The sequence below is a fragment of the Crocodylus porosus genome, unplaced genomic scaffold (assembly GCF_001723895.1).
Source record: "Crocodylus porosus isolate Cpor-Errol unplaced genomic scaffold, CroPor_comp1, whole genome shotgun sequence".
In the NCBI taxonomy this organism is placed as follows: domain Eukaryota; kingdom Metazoa; phylum Chordata; order Crocodylia; family Crocodylidae; genus Crocodylus; species Crocodylus porosus.
The window spans coordinates 3,506,620-3,521,897 of NW_017728949.1; the positions used below are offsets into that span (position 1 = coordinate 3,506,620).

At 42.7% G+C, this 15,278-nt stretch overlaps 1 protein-coding gene across 1 annotated transcript in view; it reads left to right on the plus strand.

Moving 5' to 3' along the window:
- The window catches only part of BMPR2 (bone morphogenetic protein receptor type 2), a 186,391-nt gene that overhangs the window by 87,756 nt on the left and 83,357 nt on the right, over nucleotides 1–15,278 (plus strand). Inside the window, exon 3 of the mRNA XM_019554216.1 lies at nucleotides 6,064–6,243. Within this exon, the coding sequence (XP_019409761.1) occupies nucleotides 6,064–6,243 (180 nt within the window). The remainder of the gene's footprint in view (nucleotides 1–6,063; nucleotides 6,244–15,278) is intronic.

The window sequence follows — 15,278 nt, forward strand, 5'->3', positions numbered from 1 at the left end:
CCCCCCCATAGATCACATGAATCACACACACACCCAACTCGCACCTATCCACAAACAATATACAAGAGTAAGATTTTATTTTGCACTATCATGCAATCATCTCTATGTACACTATGGAAACGCGTGTAAATCGGGACAAATATATTTTTGAAATAAAATTAAAATATGTTGTAGTTAGGGTGCACCGATAGAGATTTTGGGGGCCGATGCCGATAGCCAATATTTAAGAAGGCATATTGGCTGATACTGATCCGATATCCAATACAGCTGCCATCAGCTGGTAAGTCTGGTGTGGAAGGGAAGAGCTGTAGGGGGGCAGATCAACAACCCCTGCGGTGAGGGAAGGGGCCTGCCCAGATGGGATGAGAGTGGGTTGCAGATGTGACTCGTTGGGTGGGGGCAGCTCCTGCCTCTGCTTGCACCCCAGCAGGGCAGAGGGGGCATGTGCCCTGAGATCTGCATGGTGTGGGGCAGGTGGCAGATGTAGGGTGGAGCCGGAGCCAGCACAGCACGAGGCTCATCTCATTGGAGGCTGGGCTCAGAGCGGGCTCCAGCAGTGCTGGGAGGAGGCTGCAACCACCCCAAATTTTGCTCCACTTCCAGCCCTGCCTGGCATAACCATGGCTTTTCCAGCATGTGTGGAGGCGGGGCATTCAACTGGGGCTGATGGCAACCCACTGCCTCCCAAAAGGAGTACTTCCAGTGGCAAGGGTTAGGGGGTGGGACTTCTGGTCCCAAGATAGTGATTACGGGCAGGGTACCTGTCAAGGGGCAGAGCTACCTTTGCGACCCTTGACAGCTCACCAAAAGTAATTAAGTGGCTCTGTTAGTGAAATAATTGCCCACCCCTGCACTAGCAGATGAATCATTGATTCTTAGTTTCTAGAGTCGGAAAGGACCTGTGCAGATCATGGAGCCTGACCCCCTGCCATGGCAGGAAAGAGTACTGGGGTCAAATGACCCCAGGACCAAGCCCTGTGGAACCCCACTGCCCACATCCTTCCAGGTTGAAAATGACCCATCCACCACCATTCTCTGAGTCCAGTCTTCCAGCCGGTTGGAGATCCATTTGACTGTGTGGGTGATGACACCACAGTCCCCCAGTTTCTTAATGAGAACGGGGTGAGAGACTGTGTCAAAGGCCTTCCGAAAGTCCAGGAAGACTATATCCACTGTTACCCCTGCATCTAAGGATTTGGTGATCTGGTCATAGAAGGCCACCAAGTTGGTCTGACAAGACCTGCCTCTAACGAACCTGTGTTGGTTGCCCCTAAGCATAATTTCCCCTGCTTGCCCCTCCTGGATGTGTGCCAGCGTAATTCTCTCAAAAAGCTTACCCAGGATTGAGGTAAGACTAATTGGCCAATAGTTCCCCGGGTCCTCCTTCCTCCCCTTTTTGAAGATGGGAACCACGTTGGCCCTCCTCCAGTCCTCTGGCACCACACCAGAGCACCATGAGTGCTTGAACAGCTGTGCCAGGGGTCCCGCAATGACCTCAGCCAATTCCCTCATTACTGTAGGGTGGAGATTGTCCAGAGCAGCTGATTTGAATACATCCAGTCCTTCCAGAAGTTCCCTAACTAGTTCCTCACTAACCTTTGGCCTAGGTGCGCCTCCCCTGGGATCTAAGGGGGGCCCAGAGGGGGGTGATGGCTGTTCCGGTCCCTGCTCAGGAAAATGGAGGCAAAGAAATGGTTAAATACGTTGGCTTTGTCATCTGGTGTAACAACCAAATTTCCTAGCATGTCCTGCAGGGGCCCCACATTACCTGGAACCTTCTTTTTGCCCCCTATGTATTTAAAAAAGGACTTGTTGTCCTTGATCCGGGAAGCTAGTCCCAGTTCCATCTCCTCACTGCCGTTCCTGACTGCCTCCCTGCATCCCCTAGCAACCACAGTATAATCCTCCCTGGTGACAGCCCCTCCCTTCCATTGGGTGTGCGCCTCCCTTTTAGCTAGGAGACCGTTCCCAGATGCTTTTGGTGAGCCATGGCGGCTTTTGTGCCCTCCTGCCCCCTTTGATCCGTGTTGGGATTACCTCCCTTTGGGCTTGGAGAATCATCTCCTTAAGGAACGACCACTGTGCTTGGATACCTGGCTCCCCTCCCTGCTGGGACCTCCGTGCTTCCCCAGCTATTCTCCTTAGCTCATTAAAGTTTGCCCTCCTGAAATGTAGGGCTGCTGCCTTGCTGCAGGCCTTTGCCACCTTGCGCTGGACGGTGAATTCCAGCAGGCGATGATCACTGTTGCCCAGGTGGTCGAGCACCTGCAGCCCCCTCATCAGGTCATCACCTGTGGCCAGCACCAGGTCCAACAAGGCGTTTCCCCTGATGGGGCTGTGCACTTACGTGAGTGGTCAGACCTGGCTGACTGCTCTTTCCAGCATATGTCTGGAAAGTTCAGGTCACCCCTGATGACCACGTCCTTTGACCTAACTGCCTCTGTGAGCTGAATTAAGAATTCCTGGTCTAGCTCTTCCCCTTGGTTGGCTGGTCGGTAGTAGACCCCTACCATTAAGTCTCTTTCCTCTTGACTGCCTTGTATTCTAACCTAGAGTGCTTCAGAGTGCCCCTCCTCTGCCTCTGCGCTACTTGATGAGGATGTGTATTTCTCCCTAATGTAAAGCATCACACCCCCTTTCCTCCCTGCCCTGTCCCTCCTGTACAGCCTATAGCCCTTGATATTCACTGCCCAGTCATGCGTTGGATCCCACCACGTTTCAGTGATCCCCACTATGTCTGGGTTGGTGTCATCTAGCAGGAGGGTAAGTTCCTCTTGCTTGTTCCCCATACTACGAGCGTTTGTGTAGAGGCATTTGAGGCCTCTTGTGGATGTGTGCACTGGCCCCCTAATCTCAGCATTGCCCTGGTCCCTGTCGCTTATCTGTGTATATGTTCCGTTTGTTGGCCTAGGCTGGGCTGTACTTGTAGGTGTTGCTTGGTTTGGCAGTCCAGTGCTTCCTCTGCCCTCGTCTTCCCCTTCCCCCCAACAAGCCTATTTTTAAAGCCCACCGTAGGAGATCTGCCAACCTAGAAGAAAACACATGCTTACCTGTAGGGGAAAGGTGGAGTCCATCCCATCCGAGCATGTCTCTTGTCGTGCCGGTCATTGTTGAGGAAACCAAAGCCTGCCTCGAGACGCCATTCCTGAAGCCGCCAGTTGGTCTCTGCAATGTATGTTGCATGCCGTCTTCCATGTCCACACACTGGTAGGACGGAAGAGATTCCTTAAGTCACTTATGTTGCAAAGTTCTGAGGAAAGTTCAGTAGGAACACTAAGGTGTTATCTGATATCCATGATCCTGTTGTTTCCCTCACCATGTTTCCATCCTTCTGGCAGAACAGTTTAATTCTGTGACACGTCCACCACACATGGTAGAATCCTCCCAGATGACCACACTCCCTCCAATGTTTGCTTGTTTCTATTTAATTTTGTGTTGGGTGAGAGAGCAATATCAGATTTTAAAATAAAGTTCTTTTATTATTGTGCAGCTGGATATGAGGACCATTGTTCCAGATGGCCTCCCAATCTTCAGCACCAATTTTTGATCCAGTGTCAACAGCTGGTTTGGCATGAACAATGTTTTTTCCCTTTTACATGGATATTTACAGTTTATTTATATAGCACAGATAATAGGCCTTTGTGTTTTACAGCTGTGATCAATATTTTCTCAAATTCAGTCAGATTTCTAATGAGGTTTACCTTTCTTTAGGAGTGTATGGGAGTGTCTCATAGCAGGTATTGGGGGAAAAAATAGGATTGTAATGTCATCTGTGGTATGCTGTATTTCTTCAAAAGATCTAAATATATTTTCTTTAAAATGTGCCCAAAATGTACACTACCAGTAACAACAGCAACATTTTAATGTATTTTTCAAAATTCCAGTTCTGATCCATTTATCAGCGGACACTGAAAGACACAAGATTACCACACTGTGTGGTAATTGAGTAAATTATTTAAATACCTGTGGAAACTAAGTGAAAGCACCAGGAATATTTTTCTTGTAGCCTAGCTCAAGATAAAATCCTAATACTGAGTGTAGAAAGGTTGAATATTAATATACTGCATTACTTACATAGTCTCTTTCTCTTTGTTCAGTACTAAAACTTGTCTAAATGGTATTTCGTTCAGTCCTTTCTGGATGTAGAAAACATTCTTTTTTCCTCAAAAGCATGAATTCCATATTTAGAGGAAATTGTTAGGGCTTGATTATTTTTGTTGGCATCAGAGTTGCAGATTACGAGTGTTTGTACCAGCTGGGATGCTATATTCAGGAGTTCTTGAATTACTGTGCGCCCTTTGTATTTCCTACCATAGGAGAGTATCTTTAAATTGTGGCCAGGGTATTTCCTGATTAGCACTGAGTTACTGTAGTCCTCCAGGTAATGATGGTGCTTGTGGGCATCTTATGCTATGACTTTCTGGCCCAAGGGGTTCTGTACTTTTGGTTATTTCAGTAACATAACAGCTGGATCAAACCTTCTTCATTTAAAGACAGTGCTTCTCCCACTCAATTGTTGTTATTGTTATACTTCAAGCAATTCTGTGGCACATTTTTTTTAAGAACTGGGGTAGAGGTAGGGTGAGAGAGAATGAAAGAAATAGGGGAATTAGGAAGAATAACAGCATAGGAAGAAGGATTAGGGAAAGAATAGTAGCAGCAATTTATCACCTACCTATCAAAGATTGTATTCATTTACATAATTAGGTTTTACTCTAGCAACTATTTTTACCTGGATTGTAATTAGTTCTGATAATTTCTTTGCTCCACGCTTTTCTGCCAGCTTTCCATTTTAAATGGTCACATTCACCAATAAAAGTAGTTGTTCTGACTGTTACTTAGCTCAAGCTGCATCAGCTTCTTTTCTAACCTGAGGTGTTTGTGTCTGTAAGCTTGTCTAACATCTCTCTCAGCTATGAGTTGGCCCAATAAAAGATCTTGTCTCACCGTGCAAACCATGCTTCTTACGTACTCTTTAGACCATCATGGCCACAGCAGCGCAATAAGACTCAGTCAGGGCCGGTGGATGTAAAGGTTTATAGACAGCACAGCAGAAACAAGGATTAAAGAGATTTGAAGAAAAAGAATATAATGTTTTCAATGACTTGTCCTTGGCATAAAGGCAGCATTAGCAAAAGATAATATGTGGGCAGTAAACACTGGAATAGTAATGAAAGGAAACTGATGGGGAACATCACGAAAAGCTGCCAGATCAGTAGGTAGGACGGTATTAAGTTTTACAGGCTTTAAAGGTAAAGACAAGAAGTTTGATCTTTTGGTGGTGTTGGTGAGGAGATGTCAGAAAAATGGGCAAAATGGAAAGATTAAGAAATCAGTTTGGGCTGTTGAGTTGAAGCTTTCAGTTGGCCACCCCTGAAGAGATGTTTAGAAAGATAGGCAGAAATGCAGGTTATGGAGCGGTGTTCAGAGAGAAGTAAGTTTGAGTCACTAGTAGGAATGTAGTCACTGAGGTCTTAGTAGCAGACAGTAAAACCTAGTGAAATGCTGTGGGGGAGAAAAATGGAAAGATCTAATGAGGCAAACTTGTGGGAGTCCCATGTAACAGAGACTGGGGAATAGTAAGGGTTAAGAGGCTCAACCTTATCACTACAAACATCTGAGAGGAGGTGGGAAAACCATGGAAGGGAGTCATGGAAGTTGAGAGGGGGCCAAGATTTCAAGATCATGTTCAAAGTTGTCAAAGGCAGTTAATAAATCAGGGAAGCAGTTGGAGGACTGGCCCTGAAATTGGGCCTGGGGCACTGGAGATTCTGATAAGAATTTTTCAGGTTTGTATATAAGGCGGGAGGATTGGAGGATGTCTAAGAGAATACGACAGGGGAAACATTCTCAATAGTGGTTATAGATAGAGTTTGGAGATACTGGGGAGAAGAGATGTTAGGCAAAATGATATAAGGCTAATGGTGGTCTTTAGGATGGCAAAAGTGCCTTCTCTTTCCAGTACAAGTATGAGAGATATTGAAAAGAATATATAGTTTATCTGACCTTTGATTTTATTACAAGTGTTTATTTTAGTGCCATTTCACTTGCTTCCTTTTACAGGATGCTGGTCTCACATAGGAGATCCACAAGAGTGTCATTTTGAAGAGTGTATAGTAACAACCACCCCTTCCTTGATTCAGAATGGAACATATCGCTTCTGCTGTTGTAGCACTGACTTGTGTAATGTCAACTTCACTGAAAACTTTCCACCTCCTGACCCTACTGATACAACACCTTTCAGTAAGTCTTCCAGCCTTTGTGATTTTATAGTTCAAGTATGATGTGAGAATAACCCTTCCTTCATGGTATTATGAAGTTGTACTGTGTTTTATGGTTTTAAAAGTAATTAAGAGGACACCGCTGCCTCTTTCTTCCTAAAGGTAACACCGTATCTGGCTTGTACTCAAATTATTTGGATCCTGTTTACACTGGTATCAGAACCATACCAGTATTTTCACATGTTTTAAATGTGGCTGTTGCTGTTTCTTTGCTCATATTAGACAGGGGTTACTTTCCTCTGAGATGCAAGCTAGCCACAAGAGTTGCTAGAGAATCATTGATAATATGACTATCAAGGTTCCTATGCATTTCTGATCAGTAAAATAAAGTTGAGGAGCCTTTAGTTGTCTAGTGTCTTTCCCAGGAAGCTGAAATAGGAAAAAAAATTGACGCTAATCATGTTTAATCCTTCCTCAACAAAAAGAAAAAAAAATTAAATTTGTCCTTCAGTTTTTATAGCCTCACTTGTACTTTGGTACATCCTTCCTCCTGATCACATACTTCCCTTGTAAATAAGGCATTCTGTGAATGTGGAATTTGAATTATTTATATTTATATAAAATTCTTTGTCGAGCTCTAGAGAAATGCTCCAGATCATAAGTCTGCTTCTTTATTCTCAGATGGTACTTGTTTCAGCCTGGAACCTTTGCCTGTATAACACTGACATTCTTTTATAAAGCCTACTTGGATTTGACATTAGGTAGCAGCTAAGACTTTATAGAAAGAATGTATGCATTTTCTTTTATACTTACCAGATATGCTTTGTCCTTCATACACTTAGCTATACTTGAGTATTGCAGTGCACACCACCAACATTACAAACTGTATATTATTTTGTCATCTTTTATTGCTAGTAAGTCTTAATTATTTGTGTACTTCTACAGATCCTTCAAAGTAAACTAGTCAAACTGATGTAAAAATATAAATGAATTTAGGTTTACAGAAACACACGTGCGCGCGCGCGTGTGTGTGTGTGTGTGTATTCATATTTTACAGATTATTGAACTGGCCTGCTAGGATCACGCAGAAAATCTGTTGCCAAGTCGGGAACAAAATCCATTGGTTTTTTACTCCTATCTTGCATTTCAAATCTGAGAAAGTTAGTTATTTCCCTTGTTAACTTGTTAAGGCATTTGAAAATACCATATAAAGCAATTCTTTCCTAGTAAGGAGTTGAGCTACATTACCCAATCACCCTTTTTCTTTTTTACATTTTTATTATTTGTAAATTTCACTGAACCATGTAATTCACAGTTAATTATGTAGAAGCAGTGTTTGGTGAATTCAGCTAACACTCAATTGACTATTATTTGTAAAGGTTTTCCACCCGATTTCCAATAACTTTACGAATATATTAAGTTCCTGGAAAACCAAATGTGAGCTTGAATAGTGGGTTGATTATTAACTATGAAGTAACAATTTGGAAACATTAAAGAGAAACACAGCATCAACTGAATCTAGTTAAAGAAAAGAGCATAGATCATTTCAAGTACTGTTCCTATGCTAGTTTTATGGCTTTCTCATGTTTGGTTTTATGGCTTGTTCACATTTGGTCAGAGGCATAACAGGGCAGTTCTGTGCCTTGGGCAGTAGTGGTGTATGGAGCAGAGGTGGTAGCTGGGAGGTTGGTGGTAGCAGCTGGTCAGCAGCTCTGGCTGCTGCTATTTTTGTGCTCCCCCCCCCCACCCCCATACTGGTACCCTGCCCTGGTACCAACCTGGTACCCCATCACAGTATTATATTTGGTTTGCTTTTTTAAGAAAATTGTTTTAGTTCTTGGTTGTGTGAAAGACTTGCACAAACAGCTGGAGAAAGTAAGTATAGTCTAGATTCAAATATATGTAGGATATGAACAAACATACTTTTGGAACCCTTTCAAAAGGGGAGGAGGGACTTTGTTCCAAACCTGGCAGCAGTTGTTGTTCTAACAGTTACACACCCACAAGCTGGGAACAATACAGAAGTAGCAAAACAGCTCCAATGTTAACAATACTTCATCCAAGGTTAAAGTTCAAGCAGTTCTGGTACATTTGTATCACTCTAAGTTTGTGCTCTCAGTCAGCAGTTCCCCTTCAAAATGTTATCCTTTTCAAATGGCTCAAAATATGTGTTTATGCCCCACGTAAAATATTTGAAATACATAAAAAGCAATTTTATGTGATTGTTCAGTGACAGTAACATTGGGAGTTACAAATAACAAGAGTAGGTTAAAAGCTTTAGCTAGAAGGAGCTTTAGCTAATAAATTTTGTTGTTATTTAAATGAAATAAATGTAATGTAGTTTTTACTTACAGAAAAGTTACATATTCAGAGTTATTTTGCTTATATGAACTATGACAAGTACCCCATGTGTAAATGTAATATTTTGTTTTACTTTTATATAACTTCTGATGTCTCAGCTAATAAAATAGCTTGACCTATTTTCATCATACTTTCCAGAATTATATATATTTGGCATGGAAATGTACATTAGAAATTTCAATTCAGTAGGAATTTTCTAAAATTAAATTGTAAAACTTCAACTTTTTTACAAACTTAAATAATTAAAAAGAAAAATGAGGCTTAGCATGTTTAACTGTACAATTGCTTATTTAAGTAATCAACATTTGACTGTTTCTGATGTGCATCTGCTGGTCTTTAAGATATGGAAAGGATTCTTTTGTTTCCTCTCTTTTACCAACATCTCCCATTAGAATGCTGCATATACTTTAGGATGCAGTATAGCCCTGGGCATGCAGCCTTGCAGTATAAACAATCCAGTATTTCAGATGCTTGTGTCCAAAGAGGCAAAGAAATTAAAGAGCATCACTTTTATAAACAGAAAGATTTGTCTCTATTTTTTGGTGCTATTGAAGTACAGAAAAATCTCAAAAATAGTAGTAAACTCTTTTTTTTAAACATTTTGTTTAACATGCTGGTAATTCAAATGTGGTTCATTGACTCATCTTCTATATTTTTTACATATACAAGGAAAGAAAAGCATGATTAGATCAGCCCAAAAGTGTAATTAAAAAATAAACTAAAGGACCAGAATTTGACCTTGTAATTAAAGATGTCTAGAGATCTAGGTTTGATTCCTTGATTCTACCAGAGGGCCTTGACACACATTATATTAATTATGCAATGAACTAGTTAGTTGTGCTATACATTTAGACCAGCTACACGCACAAAATAATTATTGTACAATAAAAATGCCCATCCAGATATAAAATGTCCAGCCAGCTACAACAATGCTGCTTGAAAAATGTAGGCCATTTTGGTAGCTGGTGTTAAGCTTTAAATTGAATTTGTGGCATGTCACATATTAGGTCTTTCCTGGCCCCTTTAGCATCCCAAGGTGTGCTGCTTTCTCCCCCACCTCACTGGCAGTCTCTCTGGAACAACGTTTAATGTTAAAGTAATTTCTAGGTTAAAAGTTAAATGGATCAAATTGATATGAAATTCAAAATTAATATTACTGTGTATCCTTTCTGTAACAGTATATTGTAGGTCTGTTCTTATTGCTGTGGTGGAAAAGAAACACTAAGAGTGCACAGTGGCTTTACTATGGAGTAGACTAATTAGCTGTGAAGTAAAGGTATCATTGTCTTCACATGCGACAGTATTAAACTGCAGTAAACTAATTTATGCCACAGAAAGCTAGTACTTTCTTACAGCAGGGTAATGGACTGCAGTTAAACACAGGTATAGATGCTGACCACAAGTGTAAATTGCACCTGGTCAGCAGGGACACAGACTACTGCCTGCTGCCTAGCCACACAGCTTCACACTTTGTCAGTAACCGTGTGTCCCAGCCAGTCCCGCCCTCCCCCCACGCACCTCTGTGAGCCCATAACTGCTCTGCCTCAGCTCAAACTGTTGTCCTGGGTGTACGTGTAGATGCTGTGCTCAGGAGTAGCTTACTTTGGCTCAGACTGGTCTGAAGGTTATTGTTTTGCATTAATTGTATGCGTAGATGTACCCAGCGACTATAGGTTTTAGAGAATTTGAAAAATTTCCAAAGTGAAGGGAGTTGGTATTTCTCTGCTATGGAATGCTGATGTGATGATTTACCATTCCAGAGATTCATCGTAACCTTTTTTTTAAGTAGTGTTCTTACTATTACAGTTAAACAGGTTAAATATGTAAACGTAACGGCTAACCTGTAGTGGGTGGGTAAAGTACTCGCCTTAGGCTTCAGTTCAGAAGGTGTGCTGCCACCACTGCAGTTTCCACATGAGGAGCTAAGGGCTCATTCCCTCTGCACCACCAGGGGGCCAAAATTTTAATTACACCCTGATTACAAAAGTGGGAAATAGGATCAGATTAGTGAAAGCTGTAAAGGCCCATACATACTGTTTTTGAGAGGCAGCAGTTTTGATTTTTGATGCAACAGGTATAGGGATTCAGTCCAACTCTTGATGAAATTAGGAGCTGGGGAAACCCCTTTGGCTCTACAGGGAAGTAATGGACCTCCTGAAATTAAAGCGAGAAGCCTACAAGCAATGGAAGTCGGGAACAGCTACCAAAGAGGAGTAACTTAGTAGCCGCTCACACCTGTAGGGAACAGATCAGGACTGCAAAAGCACTAACCAAACTTAAATTGGCAACTGGAATCAAAGACAGCAAAAAGTCCTTCTTTAGGTATGTAGAAAGTCACAGAAGGAACAAGGGAAGCATAGGGCTCCTGATGAATGAAATGGAATGCCTGTTAACTGACACCCAGAACAAAACCAAACTCCCGAATGAATACTTCACATTGATAGTCTACCAGTGCAAAGGTATTAGCCTGCTTGACAAGATACAGGATGGCCATGGTGGGGGTGACCTCCCTCCCACAGTTGGTGTAGATTTTGTGGGGGAGTACCTACAAAGGGTGTAAATATCTATAAGTCAGCTTGACCAGACAAACTGAACCCTGCAGTGCTAAAAGAACTGACCAATGTCATCATGCAACCCATGGCAAAGTTATTGGAAGACTCATGGCACTTGGGAGAGGTCCCAGAAAAAAGACTTGAAAAAAGGCCAATGTGATACTGATCTTTAAGAAAGGAAGAAGGGAGGACCCAGGAAACTACGGGCCAATAAGTTTGACCTCAATCCCAGGTAAAATCCTAGAGAAAGATCATCAAAGAAATCATCACACACAGGCTAACTGAAGGCAGTGTTCTGAGGGGTAGCCAACATAGGTTTGTCATGGGCAGGTCGTACCATACCAGCCTCATTTTCCTCTATGATCAGGTTACTTGCCACCTAGATAGAGGAAAAGGGGTTAAAGTCATATACTTGGACTTCAAAAAAGCCTTTGACCTGGTCTCCCATGATGGCCTCATGGTCAAATTGGGAAAATGCTGTCTGGATTACTTTATGGTTGGGTGGCTAGGTAACTGGCTTCGTGGTAGGACCCAAAGGGTACTGGTTGGCATAACTGAGTCATTGTGGCAGAGGGCAACCAGTGGCATCCCTCAGGGGTCAGTACTTGGCTCTTTAACATGTTTATTAATGATTTGGATTCAGGTATTACAAGCAATCTGGCAAAGTTTGTTGATGGCAACAAGCTACGGAGCAATGTTGTCACACTTGAAGATGGACTGGCAATACAGGCTGACCTGGACAGGGTTGTGAAGTGGGCAGACCTCAAACTGATGTCATTTAATACAGAGAAATAAGTGCTCCATCTGGGGCGAAATAACCCATAACATGCTTACAGGCTCGGCAGTGCTCTGCCTGCCAGCATTACAACTGAATGAGACCTGGGTGTCATGACTGACAACAAAATGAACATGAGTTGCCATTGCAATGTTGTAGCTGGCAGAGCTAACCGAACTCTGGCATGCATCCACTGAGGCATCTCAAGCAAGACAGAGGATGTCATCCTCCCACTCTACTCGGCCTTGGTGAGACTGCAGCTGGAGTACTGCGTCCAGTTCTGTGCACCGCACTTCAGGAAGGATGTGGAGAAGCTCAAGAGAGTCCAGAGGAGGGCAGCATGCATGATTAGAGGCCTGGAGACCAAGATGTGTGAGGAGAGGCTGAGGGACTTGGGACTGTTCAGCCTGGAGAAAAGAAGACTCACGGGGGACTTGGTTGTAGCCTATAAGTATATCAGAGGCATACAGCAGGGTTTGGGGGGAGTAGCTATTCACCAAGGACTGCCAGGAGAGGACAAGAAGTAATAGGTACAAGCTGATTGAAGATCGCTTCAGGCTGGACATAAGGAAAAACTTCTTTGCAAGCCTAGTGCCGAGAGTTTGGAACAGGCTTCCCCCAGAAGTGGTACAGTCATCCACCCTGGCAATCTTCAAAAAACGTCTTGATGCCCATCTTGTTGGGATCATTTGAACCCAGCAGTCTTTGCTGCCCACGTACAGGGGGGCTGGACCTAATGATCTGTAAGGTCCTTTCCACCCCCTAACAACTATGAAACTATGGAAATTTAGAATTAGGACATATCAGTCTTGATTGCATTTGCTGGCTCTGTTATGGAACTGCTGTGGAAGCTGACAATTTAACCAGATTCAAAAAGGGATTGGACATATTCTTTGAGGAAAGAGGCATCAGTAGCTATTGAGTGTGTAAGTTATATGTACAGCCTCTGAATCAGAAATTCCAGGACCTTGAATGGTATAGGTTACAGATGAGAGAACAACAGTTTCAGGGGAAAAAACTCTGGTCATACTCTGTTCACTCCCTTTCCCCATCCACTCTGCCACTGACGCACAGGATATTGGGCAAGGTGGACCTATGGTCTGACACAGTAAATGGCAGTTTTTATGTTCTTACTATTAATATTAAGCAATAATGTTTTCAGTTACAGCTGATTTTATAGAAATCAAACACTTCTTTCCATCGTGGTGATGTTCTTTCTGGTCAAAGAAAATAGTCTGTCAATGAATGAATTACCTTATTTGCATTTTTACCTTGATCATATTTTCATGATATATGGAGTACACTTTGGGTGTACTCCAAAGAGAAGTTTCCAGACCCCTGAAAAATGGTTGCTCTTTTGTAGAGGAGAGAAATAAAACCAGAAGGGTCATTCTCTCTTAGATCTCATTGAGTAATTGGGGGGATTGGGCTGAATATGATCTATATACCATTATGTTTGTGTGGTGGGCCAGAACTTATGATTAAAAGGCTTTTTTTCTGCTCTTCCAGGGGAGTGTCAGGGTGAAAGTCTACTTTAGCCTCTTTCTGCTGCTGCTTCATTGTGGGAAAGGAGGCAGCTAGTAAAAGTAGTGGGAACACTCATACCCTATTCCTGATTTCCTCTTCGCTTGTTATAGGTGGATTTTACCAGTACAAACCACCACATCCTACTCTTCTTTCCCACTACCTTCCAGGAAAATGAGTTAAACCATGAAAAAACTTGTATTTCTTTGTACATGTGAGGTGACAGAGGAACAAGGAAGACCGTAGCTGCTGATTGGCACTCCTGTGTCCATTTCTGTGAACAGGTGGAGTAGGCAGTACAGGTTGTTGTTGTCCCTTCTTGTTTCACTTGAAGGGGGAGCATACCTAAGAGATGAGAAGTCTTGAGACTGTTTGTTCAAGGGGTGACTGCCTCACGAAAAGAGGAGTTTGCTTAGAGATAGCTAGATGTTCTACATGAAGGGACCATGCTGTTATGCCAGGATGTGGGTGGCCAGGTCTGGGGCCACTTGGAGTTTGAGGCACCAAACATGGTCATGGATGGGATCCTAGGAGAAGCCAAGTCAGGGAGCCAGGAGGTCAAGTCAAGAGTGGGATCTCAGAGGAAGCCAAGTTAGGAAGCTGGGAGATCATGCAGAGAACAGAGCTGAAGAGTGAATCAGAGGGAACAGCAAAGCAGTCTAGGGTCAGGTCGAGCACAGTTGGCAGGAAACTTCCTATCCTGGGTCAGAGGTTTTTATGGGGGAAGTGGAGGTTCAGTTGATACCAGCTGGTCACTCCAGTGATAGGGAATGGGTGGATGGCTCTGCTGGAAGCTTCAGGCCAGCCTCGACTAGCCTCAGGGTGCCTGTCCACGTGTAGGGAGGCTGCTCCGATGTGCTGTAAATACACAATTAATCAAGTTTGCTGTAACATGCTAATTAGTACGCTCCAGCCAGCCTTTGCATTTCATATATCAATGTCCCCACACTTCAAATTGGTGGTGGGAGCACTAACTAAAGCTCATTTGATGAGCTTCTATTTTGAAGCGCAGAGATGCTGATACATGACACACTAGGGGCACTTTAATTAAAGTGGCTCTTGGGGCTGCTCTTATTAAAGCACCCCCCCCCCACCCCTGACCATGTGTGAAAACACCCTCAGTGACTAGCCATGGGTTGGCAGGCCTGGATGAGTGGCTGTACTGCCAGGCTGAGGCCTAAGGTGTGAGATTGTAATGTGACACATGAAAACATGCTCTTTATGAGGGGAAATAAGATAAACTCTTTGCAAATGGAAAAATTAGAATACAAGTATTTTTATTCTCTTAGTTAACAAGTGACTGAAACAAACAAATGGCTGATACATGATACTTTTATATCTGCTTCTTCAACCTTAACTGAATATCTAATTCCTGTTCTCATTTTTTACTGAAATTAGATAAATGGTTTAAAAATGTGTAGTTGGTATATTTTTGCCATTGATTATTGGAAACAAAGTGCATATTTTCTGTCAGTGTTTATACAGGGAAGTTGGACTGATGCTAGGTGAAGCACAAATTGGGATATGTTGATTAAAACCATCCAGTGTATTGTCTGTGGAGACGAAGGCAAGTGGGATTAAAGTAGGGAGGATACGTAGAAGATACAGAAGTCTGACAGGGAGTTAGAGGCAGATAGAAGCAGAAAGTGGACCACATGGTAGTTTCTGTAGAAACGGGCAAAAATCTAGTTTTTGTAGAACAAGCTGAGAGACTTAGTAGTCACACAACACTAAGATATTTAGTGTCACTCTTTGAATAACTATTGTAATTAAAAATGGATTTATTAAAAGCTGAATATTAGCTTTAATGGCATGTAATATTATAGAAGGCAGGGTAGATATGCA